The 23,029-nt window shown below is 36.5% G+C and overlaps 2 protein-coding genes across 7 annotated transcripts in view; both read right to left on the reverse strand.

The window, feature by feature from the left end:
* LOC136029228 (uncharacterized) overlaps positions 1–23,029 on the reverse strand; it is a 497,253-nt gene that overhangs the window by 152,420 nt on the left and 321,804 nt on the right. The gene's annotated exons all lie outside the window — the stretch shown is intronic.
* The window catches only part of LOC136029223 (diphthine--ammonia ligase-like), a 30,015-nt gene continuing 7,058 nt past the window's right edge, over positions 73–23,029 (reverse strand). Inside the window, exons 2-5 of one of the 2 annotated variants that reach the window (XM_065707434.1) lie at positions 15,336–15,520; positions 9,296–9,369; positions 8,167–8,350; positions 73–330 (exon numbers count right to left, since the gene is read on the reverse strand). In XM_065707434.1, coding sequence (XP_065563506.1) covers positions 145–330; positions 8,167–8,350; positions 9,296–9,369; positions 15,336–15,520 — 629 coding nt within the window. In that variant the 3' untranslated portion in view covers positions 73–144. Of the gene's footprint in view, positions 331–8,166; positions 8,351–9,295; positions 9,370–15,335; positions 15,521–19,481; positions 20,389–23,029 lie in introns of those variants that run through there. The other variant, XM_065707433.1, reaches the window with a different exon arrangement.

Below are 23,029 nucleotides of genomic sequence, written 5' to 3' on the forward strand. Positions count from 1 at the left end.
AAGAAAAAAAAAGAAGACACACTGACGCATTAATATGCAATGGAACAGAATAAAAGTTAACAAGAGTATTACTTAAGGAAACGATTTTCTTAATGCATGAAAACTAACAAAAAGAAGAAGATTTCAAATTTACGACACGAAAAATTATAACTTCTCAACCAAACTAAGTTTCTTGAAGCGTAAATAGCCAACTGATGCAAATGGATCCTGGCTGTGAATAACGAATTCAGCTTCATCAACAACAATTCGATGCTTATACAAAGGGCAGTCAAGAGCGAGAGTCTCGTATTCTCCACCTTCTCCACAAACGTTAAGTCCATATTTCTCAGCCTTAAAGAAAAAAAAAAAAAATAATGCTTATCTAACATAACAGTATAAGAGATGAGCAGACTACGAAATGAGAGAAGGAAGGAGAGGAATAAGAGAGAGCGACAGAGAGAAAGAGAAAAAGAGGAAATAAAAGAGAGAGAGAGAGAGAGAGAGAGAGAGAGAGAGAGAGAGAGAGAGAGAGAGAGAGAGAAAGAAATGAAAATATTTTTCATTGATTGGCACTCAATCAAAATAGCTTATACAAAATCGCTTAGTAGATGGAAAAGAGACAACCAGTATGAAGATAAGATAACATATAAGATAATATATTAATCTATAAAAAAAATCTCTACCGCGAGCCCACAAAGGGCCGATTTTAGACATCGGAGTCAACAAATCATATGGTTTCACTAAAACTGGCAAAAATGCTGAAAACAATAACGAAAAAGAAAAATCATAGTGAATAATCATTTATGAGTCAATAGTTAAGCAGTAATAGGTCAATTAAAAACTTAAAAAAGTAAAAACTGGTCAAACTAAACTTAAACAAATGCAAGTCAAAAAAAAAGAATTAGAAGAGACATTAAAAAAGGGGAAGGAGGCAAAATAAGCGAATAAATACAAAAAAGAACAAGATATATATATATATATATATATATATATATATATATATATATATATATATTAAGTATATAAAGAGCAAATAAGTGCTACAACCTGGGCAAAACCATCAGCCAATCAAAAAAAGGAAAAAAAGAGAAACTAGTGGGGTATTTATTCATTTTTTCTGTAATGAAGGGGACAAAAAGTTTTTTCATACTTGAAAGTAATGCAGCGAATGGGAGACAAAATAGGGATAGGCTCAGAAACAGCTCAAAACAGCCGGAATCTGGATGGGGAGTGACGAATGCAAAAAGGAGGCACAACGAAAACCTTCTTCGCTCAAGGGTTTCCAAACTAGCTTTTTTTTTTAGGAGAAGAGAATATAGCACCTTGCCTTCTTTGAAAATTATTCGCAAGGCTCTTTTTTGGATTGATTTATTTTTTCCGACTCTTCGCGAGAGATACCAGGGTGCCAAACTGGACAAGCATATTCGAGATCCAAGCGGACAAAAGACGTGTAAACCCTCAAGCAGTGAGAAGGGGGGGGGACACTAAATTTATTTTTTCTCTACTGAAGTGATGCGTTTATTAAAACTATACATACTACTAAATACTGTAGAATGTGCAATGAGGACTGTAGTATAGGATACGGCATTAGACTTTACAGTCCGTACCGGCGGTGCTGATCTCCGTTTCTTGGCCCTTCAGCCAGGAAGTACAACTGTAGTATACAGTTACTACAGCCAGGACTGTAGTATACATAGTTTTAATAAACGCATCACTTCAGTAGAGAAAAAAATTCCCAGTTTTGGATGAGCTAGAGCTTAAGATCTTACTTATGGCGCTTAAGTCTAACACCTAAGTCCAATCAAGGGTGTAAGAAAATAGGACAAATATTAAAAAGACAGAATTTTGGGTGCCCTGGTCTTTTCTCAAGAGAATCTCTATGAGATAATTTGTGGTTGAAGAGAGTACTGTTTGAACCCAGAATACGAAAACTTAGAAAATTTTATCTCTTTTAGCTTTTATTAAGAAAAATAATATCAAGCCCACGGTGTTGGCTACAGTAAAGACCGAAGCTGCTTGAACACAATCTCCCTAGAGGATTCTTAGGTTTAACTGTAGATCCCACAAGTAAACTAAGTGCCTTGTATATTAGGCAAGAATAAGAATGTGGAGCTTTTTGAGCTAGATACTAGATGAAAAATTGACGCAAGAAGTTTGATAAAAGTAACGAAAAAAACTAATTATTGGAAGCATTAAATTTACAGTCTTCAAAACGAAAAATTGTGCTTTGCGCAAGGCAAAACTATAACTAAACAGAAGTTCTCCAAAAGACGTTATACACTTATAATACTTGGTCTTTTTTTCGTTTTCGCTACATCTGAGGATAGAAAATGTGTCTCCATGCAAGTTTCATGATTTGCATTCATGCAACTGTTATAAACAATCAAACAGTTCGTGGTAACGAACTGTAGTAAGGAGCGACCCGGCTCAATAGTAAACGAAACTCTAAAAAACGGAATTTCGATACTAAAAGATATATCAAAAGAATCGAATTTTTATGCTGATTTTAAATATATAAGTTTCATCAAATTTAGTCTTTGTCATCAAAAGTTACGAGCCTGAGAAAATTTGCCTTATTTTGGAAAATAGGGGGTAACACCCCCTAAAAGTCATAGGATCTTAACGAAAATTACACCATCGCATTCAGCGTATCAGAGAACCCTATAGAAAAAATTCCAAGGTCCTATCTACAAAAATGTGGAATTTTGTATTTTTTGCCAGAAGACAAATCACGGGTGAGTGTTTATTTGTTTTTTGTTTTTTTTCCCCAGGGGTCATCGTATCGACCAAGTGGTCCTAGAGTGTTGCAAGAGGGCTCATTCAAACGGAAATGAAAAGTTCTAGTGCCCTTTTTAAGTGACCAAAAAAATTGGAGGGCACCTAGGCCCCCTCCCACGCTCATTTTTTCCCAAAGTCAACGGATCAAAATTTTGAGATAGCCATTTTGTTCCGCATAGTCGAAAACCATAATAACTATGTCTTTCGGGATGACTTACCCCCCACAGTCCCTGGGGGAGGGGCTGCAAGTTACAAACTTTGACCAATGTTTACATACAGTAATGGTTACTGGGAAGTGTACCGACGTTATCAGGGGGATTTTTTTGGTTTGGGTGTGGGGTTCAGGGGAGGGGCTATATGGGAGGATCTTTCCTTGGAGGAGTATTTCATGGGGGAAGAGAAATTCAATGAAAAGGGCGCAGGACTTTCTAGCATTATTATAAAAAAAAAACAATGAAAATATAAACATGAAAAAGTTTTTTCAATTGAAAGTAAGGAGAAGCATTAAAACTTAAAACGAACAGAGATTATTACGCATATGAAGGGTTCTAAAAATACTTTAGCATAAAGAGCGAGGTATTTAGGAGGAGATAAATACTTCGCTCTTTATGCTAAAAATTTTTTAAATAATTTCAACTATTTATTCTACGGCCTTTCTGATTCAGGGGTCATTCTTAAAGAATTGGGATAAAACGTAACGTAAGTTACGTAAGTTATGTACGTTTGTTACGTAAGTTAATTCTTAAGTTACGTTTTTTTTTACTAATAAAAACGTTCGTTAAAAATTAAAAGATCTAGTTGCCTTTTGAGTAACCGAAAAATTGGAGGGCAACTAGACCTCCTTCCCCACCCCTTATTTCTCAAAATCGTCTGATCAAAACTAAGAGAAAGCCATTTAGCCAAAAAAAGAATTAATATGCAAACTTCATTTTAGTAATTTATGTACGGAGAGCCAAAATCAGACATGCATTAATTCAAAAACTTTCAGAAATTAAAAAACAAGTATTTTTTAATGAAAGTAAGGAGCGACATTAAAACTTAAAACGAACATAAATTACTCCGTATATGAAAGGGGCTTTTCCTCCTCGACACCCCGCTCCTTGCGCTAAAGTTTGATTCTTTCTCGCAACTCGACTTTTTAAAACAATAAAAAACTTTAGCGCAAGGAGCGGGGTGTCGAGGAGGAAAAGCCCCTTTCATACACGGAGTAATTTCTGTTCGTTTTAAGTTTTAATGTCGCTCCTTACTTTCATTAAAAAAAACTTGTTTTTTTTTTTTATTTAATTATAAAATAACTCAGCTCTGTAGTTATTAGTAAAGTGTTACTGTGGCATACTCGGTGATAGGTACCAAACCAAATTGTTCTTAGGATGAAATACATTGCAAACAAATAATGTTTTTTTGGGGAAAGTTAACTTAGCAACAACTAGTACATGGCGCTTTTTCAGAAATTATAAAAAAAAAAATCCAAAACTAGTTCTCTGAAGACGAGTAAGAAACAAAATTATAGCCTCAAACGATAGAAACTCAAAAAATAAGTTAAATTTAAAGTTGTGTTAGCCCTGGGAAATATCCCAAGAATTTTCAAGCGAATAAGAGAGGAACGAAGTTTTTCGGCCCTTTTTGGGTAGGCTAATAACTTTTTTCTAGATTTCTTTTACACTGCCGCTCCTGTTGACCCAAACACTAAAGCATGCAAATTTGAAGCCATGTAGAAAAGGAAATTATCACAATTTTGGGAAACTAAAATTTAGCCTCAGGTTATTGTTATGCATTGGAGTTCCTTTGACCTAGATATCTATGCATGTTATGGTGTTATGCTGCTGCAAAAAAAATTACTTGCCCTTTTTCAGGACCCATTTTCGGCTGAACCAATATTTAGTTCTGCAATTTTCGGGTACTGATTCACCTATGACCAAAGGACTTCAGGGGTATAAGTTTTCAGCCGATCGAGAAAAAAATTTTCGTTTCATCTTCGGGGGACCTACGCTCCAGTCTAAAATTATTTTGTGCATTCGCATCTCCTTCGCTCATGGACTTTTGGAAGCAAGTTTTAAAACCCTCATCCCCTCCTCCAAACACGAAATTTGTAGCCCCTTTATTGCCCAAAGCTCTCTCAAAACAACTTGATGACCCAAGCGTTTCCAAGACATTGAAAATGCACTATTTCGACAAATTAGGTACAAAATCGACACACATAGAGTTTCTCGGTTAGCCTCGCTACTTTGCCATTCGTAGTAACATAGATTCTGAGTCCAAAAGGGGCTCATAGTGCAATTTTTTTTAAATGATTGGAGAACACTTTTAGCCCCCCCCCCCACCAGTGAAAATTCAAAACCCTCTTGGCCCCAAGATTCTCCCTGAAAGTTTCAATCCCCCACGCCATTTCGAAGAAACTGCTCATACATCCCCTTTTCACCGGGGTACATATAGTGACTTTCGGCTTACCTTGTTGCTTCGCCGTTAACAGATTATTAGTTACACAAGGGCAGATAGCACAAAAACTTTTAGGAGGACCGGAAACTAAATTGTTTGGTCCTCTCATTTCCGACCGCATACACACAATTTGAAGTCCCCTTGCCCCGCTGCCTCAACACTCCTTGAGGATTTCAATTCGATTCCCAAGCTGTTACCGGAAATTTCAAATACGCTATTTTGATAACTTCGTAAATACAGTCTTTCAATTTGTGTCGCTGTTTCTGCGTGAAAACACGGTAGCTCGACACCAATAGGAAAATACATAGGGATCAGCACAAATGAGGGATGACTGGCGGCTATTTCTGGATACCTTATGTGTCTGGCGACTCAGGTAGAACAAGAACCTATAGTTCATTGTAAATAAAAAGTTCCCCAGTGACTCATAGCCCAAAAATTTTTAAAGGGGGATCAGAGAAAATTTTTTTTTGGCCCTCCTTCATCCCCTTTCCCAAAAACAAATTTTTTTTAGGTATTCTATTTGATAACCTAGTCATACATAGTCTCTTTCAATTTACCTGGCTAATTCACTGTGAAAAATATAAGTCCAACAGTGCCTCAGAGCACAAAAGCTTTCATTCGGAGCCCCCCTTTCCATCCTTCTAAAAAAAACCTTTTAATTCCTTTTAGCCCCTCTTAACACCCTGAAAGTTCCAACTCGATGCCCCAAGCCCTTCCCAAGATATTGCAGATAATATATTTTGAAAACTCGGATGCACATAGTGTCTTGAGGTACACAGGAAATAATATACCCCAGGTAAATTCTGCTGAATCTTGTTAAGGAAAGACCCCTAAGAGTTTCAAGCCGGTCGGATAGTCAAGATCAACGAAGCCCAGGTTTTCTACTGAAAACTATCTATGAACGATGGACGATTTATACAAATTAGGTTGGTTGCCTCCGTGGTTACGGGGACATCTGAAAATGTGAAGGGATGCATGGGGTACCCAGGGACATATTTGACGTAAGAGAAGGCCCTTAAGTCGTTTCCTTCCCTTAAAAAGTGAGCTAGAACTTTGAACTTTGAAGCCCATCCCCAAGTTTCTACGACCAGTCCTTTCATATCAAATAGCCAGAAAAAATAGATGGGCGACAAATAGCTCCTTAATGAGTCAAAGCTAGTGCGTTGAATCGCTTGGGTGAGATTTCACGTTTTTGGGCACAGTAACATAGCGTCAGCTTGTATAGCTTAACTAATGTATTTTAAAAATAAGAAGATTGATTGGCTCTCCCGAGAGAGAATAAAGTTGCTTTCAATAACATGATGGTATTTTGAAGAGTCATCAAGGAACATGTAATCATTTTTTTCTTTGAAGAAAAATCTATTTTTGGGACTTGTCATTTTAGAAGTCTCAAGAGGCTGACAACAACAGTCAAATTCATGGTAAAGAAATAAAACCAAAGTATTGTTTCTGCAACACTTTCGTCGGTGAAGCCGACCAATGGCTGCTGCAGTACTTGCCACAGCAACGTAGTATTTTTTTTGTAGTTATTGACAGCTAACAGTTTTGTAAATCTCATTTTGAGAGGACTGAAAACCATGATTCAAAATTTGTGCAGAAAAATCTTTACTATAGAAGGAGCTAAACACTATCCCTTTAAAAAAATTGTTTGGAACTAAAAGAATCAGAGAAAAAACTCATAAACACTTTGAAATTAAAATCTCCTTAAAATCCTAATTTTGGGTCTATAAAGCAGTATTAGAAAAAAAATTGCAATGGATTTTCATATACTAAAAGATAAGGACGAAAGCCACCTTTTCGTCACCTTTTCACACCTTTTCGTCCTAAACATGAGACAAATAATAAAAAGATTTTGGAATTTAGAATCTCTACATGGTCCCCAGAAGATTTGTTTGATGATAGTTATAGGTATTCAAGAAAAGGGCATACTAGAATAGGATTAAAAGAAGGTGTAAAAAAAATATTAAGGGAAGCAGGAGCTTCATAGGAGCGAGGTAAATGTGAGACTGTGAATAAGAAGGTGCGAAGGAGGATACTTCGCAGAAGCAAGAGCTTCATAGGAGTGAGGTAAGCGTGAAACTATGAATAAGAAGGTGCGAAGGAGGATTCTTGGCAGAAGCAAGAGCTTCATAGGAGTGAGGTAAGCATAAAACTATGAATAAGAAGGTGCGAAAGAGGATACTTGGCAGAAGCAATAGCTTCATAGGAGTGAGGTAAATGTGAAACTATAAATAAGAAGGTGCGAAGGAGGATACTTCGCAGAAGCAAGAGCTTCATAGGAGTGAGGTAAGTGTGAAACCATGAATAAGAAGGTGCGAAGGAGGATACTTAGCAGAAGCAAGAGCTTCATAGGAGTGAGGTAAGCGTAAAACTATGAATAAGAAGGTGCGAAGGAGGATACTTCGCAGAAGCAAGAGCTTCATAGGAGTGAGGTAAGCGTAAAACTATGAATAAGAAGGTGCGAAGGAGGATACTTCGCAGAAGCAAGAGCTTCATAGGAGTGAGGTAAGTGTGAAACCATGAATAAGAAGGTGCGAAGGAGGATACTTAGCAGAAGCAAGAGTTTCATAGGAGTGAGGTAAATGTGAAACTATGAATAAGAAGGTGCGAAGGAGGATACTTCGCAGAAGCAAGAGCTTCATAGGAGTGAGGTAAGCGTAAAACTATGAATAAGAAGGTGCGAAGGAGGATACTTCGCAGAAGCAAGAGCTTCACAGGAGTGAGGTAAGTGTGAAACTATGAATAAGAAGGTGCGAAGGAGGATACTTCGCAGCTCTTTTGAAATCAGGTTCCTTGATGCTAAAATATGCTTTTAACAGCAGTAGTCATTTTCTTTCATGGCGTGTCCAGTTTCGTTCCATTCATTGAGCCTTTCGTGGTGCATTTTTTCATAAAAATGAGCTTGAGTACATTCAAAAATAAACTCAATCAATTCAAATTCATATAGCTACAAACCTCGCACATTATTCTTACCATCAGTCTTAGATGTGGTTGAACTTGACAAATATTCATCCCTAAATGCTTGACTGGATCTAAACCGAGAGCGGCGACTTTAATCAATATGGCATTCATTCCACTATCAATCATTTCTTGTAAAAGAATGTCCTGGTCTCTTTTCCATAAATACGCTAACGGCACAAGACCCAATCTGTCGCACCTGGAACATATGTTTTTGTAACAATTCAATTTAATTTCAATTTAGTTCCATTTATTTTAACCACTATCAGCAAAATTACAAAAAAAAAAAAATCAATTTCCCTACCTCAAGCCTCCATCCTCCACTCAACCAAAATCATTAATACATACTTACCTCATAAAGTAACATTTTACCATAAACAACCTTTTCCCCCGCCCAAAAAAAGAGACACAGAAACACAACAAAATCATGTCAAATTCCATTTGTAGCCTAACACATAGGAACAGATTTTACTGGTTTTACTTCTACCCTTCCACATATGGCGGAAGGGGGAAGGTCGGGCCTATTCTTTTTTTAGAATTTTGATAAAATACCTATTACCGTTTACACTTATTTACCGTTTTTGAAGGACTACCCACCCTCAATTGAATTCTTCAGTAAGGACTTTTGCTATTTCAATCATTCTTGTCAATATCACTATAGCTATGCCATCCAGAAATTTGCTATCCTGTTTCAATTAAATAAGCCAGACTTTTTTTTTGTTTTAATTTCCGTGTAAGTGTGCAAAATCCGTGGCTGTAATTAGGGTAGACATTTTGACATGCTGGAATATTATACGGTTTTGTAATAAACACCTAAAATAGAATGGCAACGCTTTCGGAACTTTCCTAGAGACCGTATGGATGACTTCATGAGGATCTACACCCCTTGCTATATGAAGACATGTCACTCCCAACAAAAGAATGTTCTGTTAAAAAAAAAAAAAAAAAAAAAAAAAAAAAAAAAAAAAAAAAAAAAAAAAAAAAAAAAAATTCACAGTAAAAAAAGGAAAGAAAAAGAATTAAACAGTGAACACTCTAGACATTTTGTGCATTCCAATATAGTATTAAGTTATCATTCTTAACAGAAGAAAGGAGTAATTAGATAAAATAAAACAAGGCAGAAAAAGAATTCAACTTAACTTACACATTTTCCACTCTATTGTTCTGGTACGAAGAAAGTATTGCGCCAACTGACACTGCTTCAATATCCTCTTTACCCTAAGGGGAGGAAAGATAAAATCTGGTTTATTTGCTTCAGGTTAACTTACCGCTGTTGGGAAATATTACAACTACTACCGACTCGTAACGACATCATGACTTGTAAGGCCCGACTCACAATGTTAATAGTTGCTTGCCCCCCCACTCTGTTTAAAGCTTCTGTTTCTACTGTCTCTCCTAGCATCTCAAGCCCCACCTAATTTGGGACTTCTTGCTCTCCTCTTTTTCCTTTGAAGGCTAATTAGCACAACGTTTTAAGAGATTTGGGCAATTGTGCGTCCCGAGAAGACAGGGGCTGTTTGTAGATCTTTCCCCTAAGATCAACCTCTTCTCCCGAAGTCTCCAGGTCTCACAACTTCCTTCTAAAATCTAGCCTATTTTTGGTACATTTTTCGAAGTTAAGCCACACCTTTCCAATAATAAAGTGTACGTGCCTGTGCGAAATTTTTATATTTTCAGTTAAAATGGATGTGCCTTAAGGTCCTCTGTCAGCTCTTCCCCCATGTCACATGCCAAGCCTCATCCATCATTCATACACGATTCCCAGTTTTTAAAACCGGGAATTTCACCTTTGAAAAACTTGATTATAAAGGTATACTTCGAAAAACTTACGCGTAAGACACCGACCCGTGCAGATTTTTGGAAATGAAATGAATATAGTGTTACTGGTTTCTAGATGTGTTAAATAAAGAATTTTTTCAAATGAAAGTAAAGAGCGAAATTAAAATTTAAAAAGAGCATAAATCACGATATACACGAAGGGGAACTGCCCCTCACCCCCTATCCCACATACGACGCAAAAGTTTTGCTAATGCTTTACAGAAGGCAACAAATATAGCCTTTGCTAACTGGAAATTTTTAACTCGCTGATCACCTTCCAAAACATTTAAACTGAGAGTTTTATTGTTTAAAGCAACTGATCATCAGCACGTCCTTCAATTTTAGAGATATTGTGACAAATTACTCTTCATCCCATTCCCACTGTCCTTTTGTTCTTATTAGTTCTCAAAGTATGGCGAAAGAAGTCAAACTTTAGCATAAAGAGCAGTGTCAAGGGGGAGATATATTCGCCCTCACAAACAATATCATTGTGTTCGTTAGAAAGTTTTAGTATCGCTCTTTACTTCCATTTAAGAAATAAATCCGTTTCAATTTGCATGGGATGGGGACTGGCTACCCTCTGATCACTTTTTCAAGGAGGCACACTCATGCCTCTATAAAGAGGGGAACCACGACAATGTTAAGCGATCTTCGGTTCCAGTGGTCGCAGAGGGATGGGGAGGGATGCATTTCGTAGCCCGAGCTCCAACTAAGAAACCTGCCAAATTTCATCCCCCTCCGACTTTTCCTTCATGGGGAAAATCTGGCCGAAAGTTTCGACCCACCAACCCCAGCCCCCCTTTAACGTTGTCCGATCGGGCTGAAATTCACAAGTTAAGGTCCCCTAGGGCCCAGGAGCTTATCCACGAAATTCGATCAGCTCGATCCGATAACTCCTTCCCTGTTTTCCAGAAACCACGCATAGCCACTTAATTTTCATATTTTTTTTCTCGACGCCTACAGGTCACAGCCGACATCGGATCTGGGTGTACGAAGACTGATTCGACGCGGAATTCTTCGAGTAAGTGCCCTTGAAAGTTTCGTAGGAAAATCTTAACCCCCCCGAAAGTTTCGACCCCCCCCCCCTTTAACGTTGTCCGATCGGGCTGAAATACACAAGTTAAGGTCCCCTACGGCCCAGGAGCTTATCCGCGAAATTTCAGCTCGATCCGATAACTCCTTCCCTGTTTTCCAGAAACCACGCATTAGCCACTTAATTAATTAACCAATTTCTCCATAAGAGCCAATGTTAATTTGAAATTTTTAAAATTTATTTAAAAGTTATATTTACACACATACAGGTGGTTAGCTCAGTCGGTAGAGCGTGGGACTTTTAATCCTCGGGTCAAGGGTTCAAGTCCCTTATCGGGCGGTTTTTTTTCACAAAAGAAAAACGTACAGAAATAATATGAAAAAAACTTCGTTTTCTTAAAGAGTTAAAGAGGCTGCGTCCCAAAGTCGAACCTTAAAACGTACAGGAATTAGGAGAGACAGATGGGGGGATGCCGCCCCCCAAACCCTCCGCTTTTAAAGACTCTTTTGTACAGGTTTTTTGTTGCCCCTCGCTCTTGGCTTCGGAAAGGCCCTCTTTTAATTAACAAAAAATTGAAATGAATGAATAATGGAATAACTTCGAAAAATGTTAAACACAAGAGGACAGGAGAACCATTGCGCCGAAACTAGTAATTAGTAACAATGAAGTCCCCCCACAACAAAAAACCTGTACAAAAGAGAATTTAAAAGCGGGGGGTTTGGGGGGCGACAGCCCCCAAACTGCCTCTCCTAATTCCTGTACGTTTTAAGGTTCGACTTTGGGACGCAGCCTCTTTAACTCTTTAAGAAAACGAAGTTTTTTTCATATTATAGTGTAAAAAGGGCACTAGAGCTTTCGACTTTCGAAGCGCTTCCATATGAAGTGCCTCTGAGAAAAAAAATAAACTAAAGCCCTATGGCTTTTTACTATCAGAGGCAATGCTAGAGCATTGCGTCTGATCTAAAGATGCTTGTTTTCTCCTATTCTTCTTCTTTTTTTTTCAAAACGTATTATATCTCCCTTTCTCACTAGCTAAAATAGTTAAAAATTAGTTCTATTTTCCTTTTAGAGCCCTTCTAGAATGAAATGTCTCCTAGTGATAATTCACTGTTGTAGTCAAATTTTGAAACGTCCAGTATTTCATGAAATTTGTCATCGACTATGGTATGGCAGTAAAAAATCCACCAAAATTTTTCAAAATCCTTAAACTTTTGTCTTTTTTTAATATCACTGTTCTGCAGACCCAGGCATATCACCTGACCATATGCAAAATCCCTGTACCCAGTTAAATAGCCTGACTTATCTTAAACTCTTTCTTTTTTTAACGACATCATTTTGTAAATCCAGGTAAATCAAGTGATCAAAATGCCAAACTTCTTAACCTAGTTTAGTATTTCTGGTTATTTCTAGTTGACATTTCTAGCACGATTATTTCTTTATTGCAAGCAGCTGAGGTTACAAAAAATATGCCCAGTTGGTAACTGTATGTACTTTGTCGACCGGTCGCCTTTAAAACATTTGAACAGAGAAATTTCATTACTTAAAGCAAATGCGAATAAATTCCCTTGCCCGCAAGAGAAGCCCAAACTATAACTGAAACATTAAAACTAAGCCTCGTATCCCATCCCTTACTAGCACAACCGCCAGACATCGGACAAGATTTATGAACGTAGACAAATCTAAAGTTTGGCCTGCAAAATGTCTCAGCAGTCAAAGACCGAACAATTGATAATGTGAAACGTGACAGCCTCCTAAACTTTCAGAAACTCGTATACGATTCATTACTCGTATACGATTCCTTACTGAGATGACTGCGCGATCTCAGCCAAGATTTATGAAGGTGAAATATTCCCTCAAGTTTGGTTTTTGAAACGTGTGGACGATATCTCAACTGTTAAAGACTGAAATAGTGATGCATTCAAAAAAAATAAACGCATGGCTGTAAAGATGAAGTTTGACTAGCGCTTTAGCAAAAGTCAGCGAAAACTTCAGAGATTGCAACGAACACGATGAGTTGGTAATTGCAAGTTGTGCTTACAGATCATGTTTAAAAACGTTTAAACTGAAAATTTTATTTCTCAAAGCCACTGCAAGCTAATTCATTCATCCGCAAGGGAAACTAAAACCGCTACTTAGACATCAAGGGTGAGCCTCAGATCTAACCCCTTACATGATGACGACTGAGTGACCTCAGGCAAGATTTACCAATGTCAAATATAACGTCAGGGTTGGTTTCATGAATACCTGCATGATGTTTATATTATCAAAGACAGAACGAGTCACAAAGCAGTGTTTGGTAGTCTCGTAGACATTCTGGTCCTCTTCGAGGTTTGATGGCTCGTTTCTGGACTTAAGAATCCGGATGTCCACATGAAAAACATCTATAGCAGACCAGAAAATAGTCTAGAACTTGGAGTTGTCTAATGATGTCAAAGGATAACCCAAGAGCTTTCCCATTTGAACAAACGTACAACCAGGGTTCCTAACAGTCTGCATTATGATAGCTTATGCAGAGTGGTAACATTCTTATCGCCAACAAGTGATACCACAGACAGACATAAAGAAATTCTACAGAACACTCCATACTGTGTCAAAATATATACCAAGACACCACATCACCTGCTCTCTTGGAAACTTTACTCCAAAAGTTGGAGGTGACCGCTTGTTTTCCCCACAGACTCTCGATGACCACAGCCTTGGTCAGCATGATACTAGCAAGGTCCACAAAAATCTGAACAGCAAAAAATATGTAAAAAAGACACCTGCCGACCCAGGCTTTGATTCAGATCAGTTACAGGAAATGAAAACGAAGCATGGCCTTGAATTGTAAATTTTAAATAAATCCAAAGCTCTATCGCTGCCAGAAGATGCTGATACCTAACAAGTTTTGGAATGTATGCAACCATGTTACCATGATTCAGCAAAAGTGAATTTTAGCAGCCGTATGAGCAAGAAAACTCATAGACTATCGGATCATGGACATATATATATATATAGAAAGGAAGGAAAATAAGAGAATGCCTCATCCAGAGACAAATTCCTGGTCGTCAGTTCCTCATTAATGAACAATATAGAGCGAAAGGCGTTTCTCCCAAGAAAGTTGCAAGAAACAAACAAAGAAACCTACTTGAACAAGGAGCATCCCAATTGAGAAACCGGCAAAGATGAAAGATTACGATTTTATACTACAAAAAACATAACGAAAAGGATCCTCTCTCTGACAAGTTAAATGCTCTTCAGGAATCCTTGTAACTGAGCATCTTGCAGTAAAATAAAATCTGGGCTGATCACACAAGCTATTGGATACTTTGGTTTTCTCAGAATTTTTGCTTGACACCATTTTAACCCTCTTTTCAGCGTATTGGTCCACATCTCCTACTAGATTTTGAAAAATACTTTTTGGGGTATTTTCAATGAAAATCCCTGGTTTGCGGGTTTTGATTGAAAAAAATTGATAAAACAAACCCCTCCCCCCTGTATTGTAACAAATTCATTCTGCACCCCCTAGATTGTTAGTACCTGAACTAAGTCACATCAACCCCTATCCCATCTGTTTGATTTTTCACCATAAATACTTTTTGAACTGAATCTCTAATGTATATTATGTTTAAAAAAATTGAATGTTACATGCAGATTTTAGAATTGACGATAGGATAAAGGATGAACAACAGTTTTACTGCAAAAACTAACGAAAAACACGAGCTTTACCCACAACCTGACATAATAGGTTTCTTCTTCACTATTTTTTCTGTTTTAGTGGCAAAAATCTATTAAGGACAGCAAAAATCTCTATACAGTCTTTCTTTTATTAAAGGCACTAGTTCAGTATAAAAACGAGCACTTAAAAGATGAGCCAGTGGTTGAATCATGTTAAATATTAATCTACTGCATTTCCCATTGACTGTATAATAGTCTGTCATAATCAGGATGAATTAAGTCAGCCTGCTAATTTCTTATTACCTACTAAAGAAGCCAAAGGGTATCCAGATGACTTACATTAAATCTTTCAAAATCAGAATTTTTCATATTCTTTAGAAGAAGCCTGACATTTCCAAATATCAATAGCAGCCCAGATCACAATGCCACAATCATTGAACCAGAAAGAAGTTTTTAAGATTCCTGGAAGTACTTTTGCAAGACTTTCTATCTTTCTGACATCTTACTAATAAAATAAGGCTAAAACATCTAAAAAATTCGAGTACATTAATTACTAATCTACAACATGGATGGGAGGTCCTCTTTTTTGCTAAATCTTCTGAAAATCCATTATGATAAAACCAGATTTCACAAAATTTTGTGGAGCATTCTGCAGCAGTTTGTAAAGCATTATTACCTTTACTTCTTCTAGAAGACAATAAAGATCCTCTACTTCATCACCGTCTGTTTGCAAATATTCTAAAGATTTTTCTTTTGCAACACCTTTGATTGGTCTCCTATACAGTGGCAAATCCAATGCTTTGGCAACAGCTTCGATGGCATCATGTCCAACTGTCTGATACATGTGACTATCTTCTTCCCCTATATAACACAAAAGCAAGAAAAGGTGGTAACTTAAGCTGTTTCTGTCATAACTAAAAAATTTAAAGTAAGAATTAAGGCACATTAAAAAAATAAATAAATAAGATTTATGAATTAGAAAAGCAGTACTGTGAATTTTAATATTAATAAACTATATACTAAGAATCAACTTTTTGATGTTTCAAAAACAAGAGATTATCAAGTTAATATTTTCACAGATAAATTTATCCATAATATTCTTCCCTCTTCTTTCGAAAATTTTTTCTATATTAATAGTGATCTCCATAGCCATGATACACGAGGGGCATCAAATCTGGTACACCCATTTAGAAATACGGTTAGAGCTACTTTTCTAATTAGAAATTTTGTCCCCTCTGTATGGGATATTATTCCAATTGAAATAAGATATTCGAGTCGTCTGACATCCTTCAAGGCTGCAGTTAAGAGATTTTTCCTTGCAAAAGAATAGTATGTTTGTATGTATATGTATGTAGTTTATATGTTTGTATGTAGTACTATGTAGAGTAGAGAAGACTGCCACCTGCTGCCAACAAACCCTTTGGGGCTTTCTTAGCAGGTGCTGCAAAGTGTTTTGTATACATTTTAAAAATAAAATTTATCTTATCTTATCTCTTAAAACATGATTTATCTAACGCCAGATTATTTTTGATTGGTTCAAATACGAATTAAAACTCAAAGCAACAGCTTAGCAGCTGTTGCTGCTAAGCTGTAACAGCTGCTAAGCTGTTAAAAAATAAAGTCTCACGGTGTAAATATCACAACAGATTCCTTTGGTTTATTTCAGGAGCAAATGAAGTTCCTGGATGGATATTAGCTACATATTGAAATTAACAACATTATAAGAGCTGCAACAGCAAACGAACCAACTTGTACTTTTACCCCACTTTTCCCTAGTCCTAGTTAAGACATTGTTCATGAGATGACTGCCTTTACATTAGCACTGTTCAAACAAATAAAAGTTCAAATAGGGATAAGTCCTTTTATTACACAGAGAAAAACAGATACAAAAAATTCTGGATATTTCGACCACATACATTAGTGATCGTCATCAGCAAATAAATTAAAGTATTGGAGTTAAAAAACCATATTTATTCATAATAAAAGAAGTATTTCCGAGTCAGAGGTAGTTTCCAGTTCATTGGATGAGACAGTTCATTAAAAGTCTTGAGTTCTTTAGTATTGACTAAATGTATGTTGAATTTGTAACAAAAATGGCACAAAATTCTTCTTCAAGCTGCAAACAAAATGTTGCTGAATTTAAAGTGATACACGTGCTTGGTCTATCATCCCCATATAAACAACGTAAATATTTTTTCGCAGACCACACTGCCTTCCTATAACAAACAAATAAAAGTTCAAATAGGGATAAGTCCTTTTATTAGACAGTGAAAAACAGATACAAGAAGTTCTGAATATTACAAACACATACATCAGTGATCATCATCAGCATACAAACTAAAGTATTATAATTAAAACAAACTGTATTTATACAAAATAAAATAATTACTTCTGGGTCAAAGATAGTTCCGGTTCATTGGCTGATAGGGTTCATTCACAGTCCTGAGTTCTTTAATATGATCTAAATGTAAGATGAATTTTTAGTGCAGGTGGCACAATCTTCGTCTTTTTCCAATTACAAACAAAATGTTGCTGAATTTACAGTTATACACTTGATTGGTCTATCATCCCCCTACATTTTATTCTGCATAAATATAATTTGTTTTAATTGCAATACATTAGCTTACCTGCTGATGATAATCAGTGATGCATGTGGTCAAAATATCCAGAACTTTTTGTGTCTGTTGTTCACTGTCTAATGAAAAGACCTATCCCTATTCAAACTTTTATTTGATCATCATAGAAAGACTGTGCGGTCTTTGAAAAACTACTTAAGTCGTATATATGGGGATGATAGACAAAGCAAGTGCATAACTATAATTCAACAACATTCCGTTCTATCTGCGACCCAGAAATAGTTCTTTCATTCGTTTTAATTGCAATACTTTAGTTTATCTGCTGATGACGATCATTGACGTGTGTGGTCGAAATATCCAAAACTTTTGTATCTGTTTTTCACTGTCTAATAAAAAGGCTTGTCCCTATTTGAACTTTTATTTATTCATCATAGAAAGGAAGTCAAACCTGCACTGTTCAAAAAAGCTTGTTCTAATCCTTTACTATTTTTGACGTTTTTTCTTCACTAATTTTACACCGAAAATTTTTTTGGGCGACTCTTTTGGCCAGTACACAATTCTTTTGTTAAATAATCTTGGATCTTGGATTTTTTCTTCACTAATTTTACTCCGAAAATTTTTTTGGGTGACTCTTTTGGCCAGTACACAATACTTTTGTTGGGAGCTGTAAACTTCTTGGATCAAATAAGTTCTATCAGGATAAGGAGGAGTCACAAAAAAGTTAGCTTTTTTACAGCTAGACTCCAGAAGGAGATGAACAACATCTTCACAGCATGTCTTTTTGTAGGGTGTATGTTCTTATGCATTAGGTTACTCTATGACAGAGCCCTTCATTAATTGAATTAAGATTTATGAAAGTTGGACTATGAAACCACTTAAGGAAGTTTGAAATTTAATCACTCAATTTACAGCAATGATTTGCATTTAATTTTTAACAGTCTCTAAATTATCCTAGGTGGACAAAAGTTGCAACATGTCTGTGTATATGTGGCCATATACATCTGTGTCATAGTGGCCATAAAAATTGCAGTGGTAGAAATAGTTGTGTCAGGAGTTATGACAGAAAGCGCAGTCATAGTTGAAGCCAGTTGAAAGTTGAAGTCATAGTTGAAGGTTCTTAAACCTTTTCAAACAAAACTTCTGTTAAGATTAAAATAAGTTATGCCTATAAGCTAGGTAGTAAGGGTCGGGCTATTTTTTTCAAGGTTAGTCCTAAGGAGCCTAGGAAAAGGATTGTAAGTTACGCCCCAGGGATATTTAAGATTTCTAAGGAAGGGATGTACGTATAAACTTCGATGGGGGCTACTTGGTTGAAAATAGGAAGTTCTCATGCATTTTTTAAGAGTAAAAAATAATCGAAGGGCAGCTAGCCCCCATCACACTCCCTTTTCCTCAAATACATGCAATACAAATTTTGAGATAGCCATTTTCTTCAAAATAGTCCAAAGATCATATAACAAAGTCTCCAAAGTGACACAACCCCCCAGAGCCCATGGGCAAGGATTGTAAGTTATACACAGGGGCATATAAGTTTTTTATGAAATAGGTGGTTGTATTAACTTCAGAGGGGGTTCATTCAGTTGTAATCTCTAGTTTCCTTTTTAAGAGTCAAAATTAATCAGAGGGCATCTAGCCCCTTTCTCCCAGTGCCCTCTTTTCCCCAACTGCATCCAATTAAAATTTCGAGACAGTCATTTTGTTCAAAATAGTCCAAAGGTTAAATAAATATGTCTCCTGGGTTGATAAAACCTCCACAGCTCCCAGACGAGGGCTGTAAGCCATGCAAGTTGCTCATTGTTAATATTTGAGGTTTTCATGGAAGAGCTGTTTCTATAAAGTTCATCTTGAGGCTCATTCGATTTGAAATCGAAAGTTATAGTTCCCTTTTTAAGAGTCAAAAGTGGTAAGAGGAAAACTCGCCCCATTCCTCGGCTTTTCACCCCAAATGCTTCTGATCAGAGGAAAAGCTAAGAAGAAAGAGCAGATCATCTTGCTCAGCAGATCTTGATCAGCAACATTATTTTGCTGATCAGAAGAAAAGCTTAGTGCCCATTTTGAGATGAAACAAAAAATTTTCAAGTTTTTGTATGCATAAGCATCCCCTTGACCCAATACCTCAAAGATGTGTTTCAAACTTTCAAAAACAAAAAAAGCTCACACTTTTTCAGACAAATCAATATTTAGCAGACACAATTTTCCCGCCCACTTATCCCTTTCTCTACACGTAATATTCTTTCACATCTAAATAACATAAATAAATAACTTTATTCCTCACGCCTCTCAATACAAAATTTATATACAACTGACACCTTTTTAAAAGAAAAATGTTATGGCAGGGCGAAGAGCGGATCGACTGCGGCACGATTTCCATTTAAAGTCGTCCTACGTTAAAAGTCTCGAGATATGGTATGTTTATGTTTAGGCTATTGGAGAAGGCTTCCAGTGATTTCATCTTTTCTACTGGGAATGGTAGTTTGTTCCCGATCCTGATGACCCGGGGTATGGACGAATGATGGTAAGAATTAGATCTAGCAATCTTCATCTTCACGGGCTTCAATTGCAGACTGTGCGATCTTGTGTTACTTTGGGGAATTTTTTGAACAAGCTTGTCTTTTACGTTCCCAAAATTCTCATGAACTATCTTGAAGAGGGTTTTTAAGTCTAAGATCGTTCTTCTTGTCTCAAGTTTATGGTGAGTGAGCTTTCTTAGAGCTTCGTCATACGGAAGGTTTCTGAATTCTTGAAGTCCTTTTACAAAGCGTTTCTGGACCCGTTCTATTCTGTCAATATCCTTTTTGAGATATGGCGACCAGATGACAGTGGCGTATTCAAGCGGTGGCCTGACGTAGCTTGTGTATGCTGAGATCTTTGAGTGATTGTCAAGGTATCGTAGTGCTTGACTGAGTAGCCAGAGAGTATTCGACGCTTTACGCACAACCAGGCCGATATGCTTTTCTGGTTTGAGGTCCAAGCTCAGAATTACACCTAGGTCCTTTTCACAGGTAGATTTTGTCAGGTCGATACCTTTCATTTTGTATGAGTACATCGGATTTTGGCGGCCAAGATGGACGACAGAGCATTTTGCTAAATTTGGTGAAAGTTGCCATTCTTCGAGCTTCTCTGTCAGGGCATCCAAGTCGCTTTTCAGAGCATCTAAGGTAAAGATAATAGATAATACTACAGAAGAACAAATTAGTCCTAAAACAAATAGAAATTCAAAAGAATAACACAAATCAAAATTGAAAAGAATAGAAATTACAACAAATAGGAGAAGGGCTAATGGCCACTAAACCTTCTGAAGGATAAAGTATCATTTTCACTTTCCTGAAAACGTAACTCAAGCAAAATTCGAAATTCAAGCACTATTTTTTTTTTTATTTGTCACACGAATGAAGGTTTACAAACTAGATTGGTGCTCCACTCCTACCCCCTTCCTTTCAAATTCTCTAAATAGCTGTGTCATTTGCATTTCATTAAAACAATACGTGTTTTGAAGTCACAAGTGGGACAAGGCATGGCTGGAGTTTCTTCAACCACTCACAGAAGACAGAACCCAATGGAAGCACTCGGTCCAGCAGCTCCTTGATGCCAAGTTGGGCTGAATAGCCTGTGTCTCGTCTTAGATATGTAAGTAAGTAACTGTATCTAAGCTGTCAAAGAGCATAGATAGATTTTTTTGCGAATGGTATCAAGTTTTATTTTTCAAGTCAACTAGAGGAGGCATAAAACTAAATTAAACACTACTATTTGTGTCCAGATTTTTTAAAAGGGTGTATGTTGTTAAAAATTATTGATAAATTGTCTCCAGCATAGAAATAGCAGGTTGAACTACAAATTCTTAAAAAAGAACCAAACAAATTTAAACTATTATTTTCTTTTCCCTGAAAAGACTATGTAAATATAAAACGAACATAAATTAACAAAAAAAAACCTTTTCTACAACATAAGTTTTTCAAAGAAAAGTAAAGAACTCCATTAAACCAAAAATGAGCAAAATCAAATCAAATAATCTACCAAGCCTAAAACTAATGCAAGTCAGAATCAATAAATAAACGAAACCCAAAACGAATAGAAATTGCAATAAATAACCAAGTCAAACTCAAAACAAGCAGCAATTAACATGAGTAGGGCTCAAACCCCCTATGCCTTCCCACGGCCAGAACATAATTTGCACTTTAATGAAAAAATACAAATGAATGTGCATTGTCAGTTATATATGCTGATATTTTTTCCTTAAGATGTTAATAATATTCGATTTATAAAAGTAAAAATATTGAAAATCATTTTTTTCATTAAAGTGCAAATTATGTCCTGGCCTTGGGAAGGCATAGGGGTTTTGAGTCCTACTCATGTTAATTTCTGCTCATTTTGAGTTTAATTCGGCTATTTATTGTAGTTTCTGCTACATAGCCCCGAAAGTTTGAACATAATACCATCAGTCCTTCTTGGGATACTCCTGAGTTGTCTTATTGGCAATCAGGATACACACAGTGCTTTTTTATTTAATTCTAATGTAGCATTTAGTTTTTAAAGATAATGAGCCAACAGCATAACTGTGGGGGGTTGACCTATGGAATAGCCCTAAATACTGAGAGAAAAGGGTTATCTCAAATTTCGATTGGAAGCGTTTGGAAAACGTTTCCAACGTTTCAACTTAATGTCATTTGTGTCATTAGTTATAGTAACCATAAAAATAGTATTAAAAATATACAAATAGTGTCTTCTGGCTAGTTCAAAACCTGTCACAACTTACCCTGAAAGGTCTAACTTAATAATACAAACCGTTTTTGACATATTGCATTGTCATATCCTATTGACAATCTGCATGATCATAGTTTGTTTTGATTTAGTTCAGCATCTGCCTAAATATTCCTTGAAAGCTTCTTTTAATACCCTTTACTTGTGTAGTAGCATTAGCAGCAGTATGCACATACAACCTTTTTTTCAACATCCCCTTCAACACAAAATCAAATTTTTAACTTAATACCATCAACCAGTCCTGAAGCATTGCTGATACGTCCTCTTGACAACCTATATGGGCGTGTGCATTTCGACTTATTTCAATGCAGTTACAATATTGCACAAAATTTTCACCTTAATACCTCTAGGATTATTAGTAGGAGCATCAGCACCAATAGTTATATGAGTAGTTGGGAAGCGGTAGGAGTATAGTTAATAGTAGTAGTCTTATCTTTAGTAGTAGTAGTAGTAGCAGAAGTAGTTGTAGGAGTAGAAGCAGTAGTAAATGATGCAAATATTGTCTTTGGTTAGTCGAAATCCCCCACAATAAGCGTTTTAAGTTTTAATTTCACACACGAAACTGTTCCGAAGGTATTGCTGATATGACCTTTTTCAACCTGCACATAGGTGGCATCTTGTCACCCATACAACAGAAATTTTAAGAAATATTTTCTGAAAAATCCACCTTCATAGCCTTAAGTCCAGTTGTAATAGTAGTCAGAGCAGTAATATAACTACTCAACTTAATTAAATTAGCCATTGCTATGACGTTGTCAATTTGTTCTTTTGATGGCCTGTAAATTCCTATACTTCTTGAAATGTTCATCTTAATGCTCTTAACCTTACAAGTAGTTGCGATATAAGTAGCAGTAGGAGCAATAGTAATAGTAGAACTAGTAAACGTTTCAGTAGCAGTAGTATTAGTGTGAACAAACTGCCTTTTGGTTAATTGATCCTCCCTTTTAAGAATTCTCTGAGAGTACCAACTTTGTACACAAATCAATTCTTAAGATTCGCTATTTCGACAATCTAAATGCACATAGTGTCTTCTGTT

Source organism: Artemia franciscana, chromosome 7, assembly GCF_032884065.1.
Source record: "Artemia franciscana chromosome 7, ASM3288406v1, whole genome shotgun sequence".
In the NCBI taxonomy this organism is placed as follows: Eukaryota; Metazoa; Arthropoda; class Branchiopoda; order Anostraca; family Artemiidae; genus Artemia; species Artemia franciscana.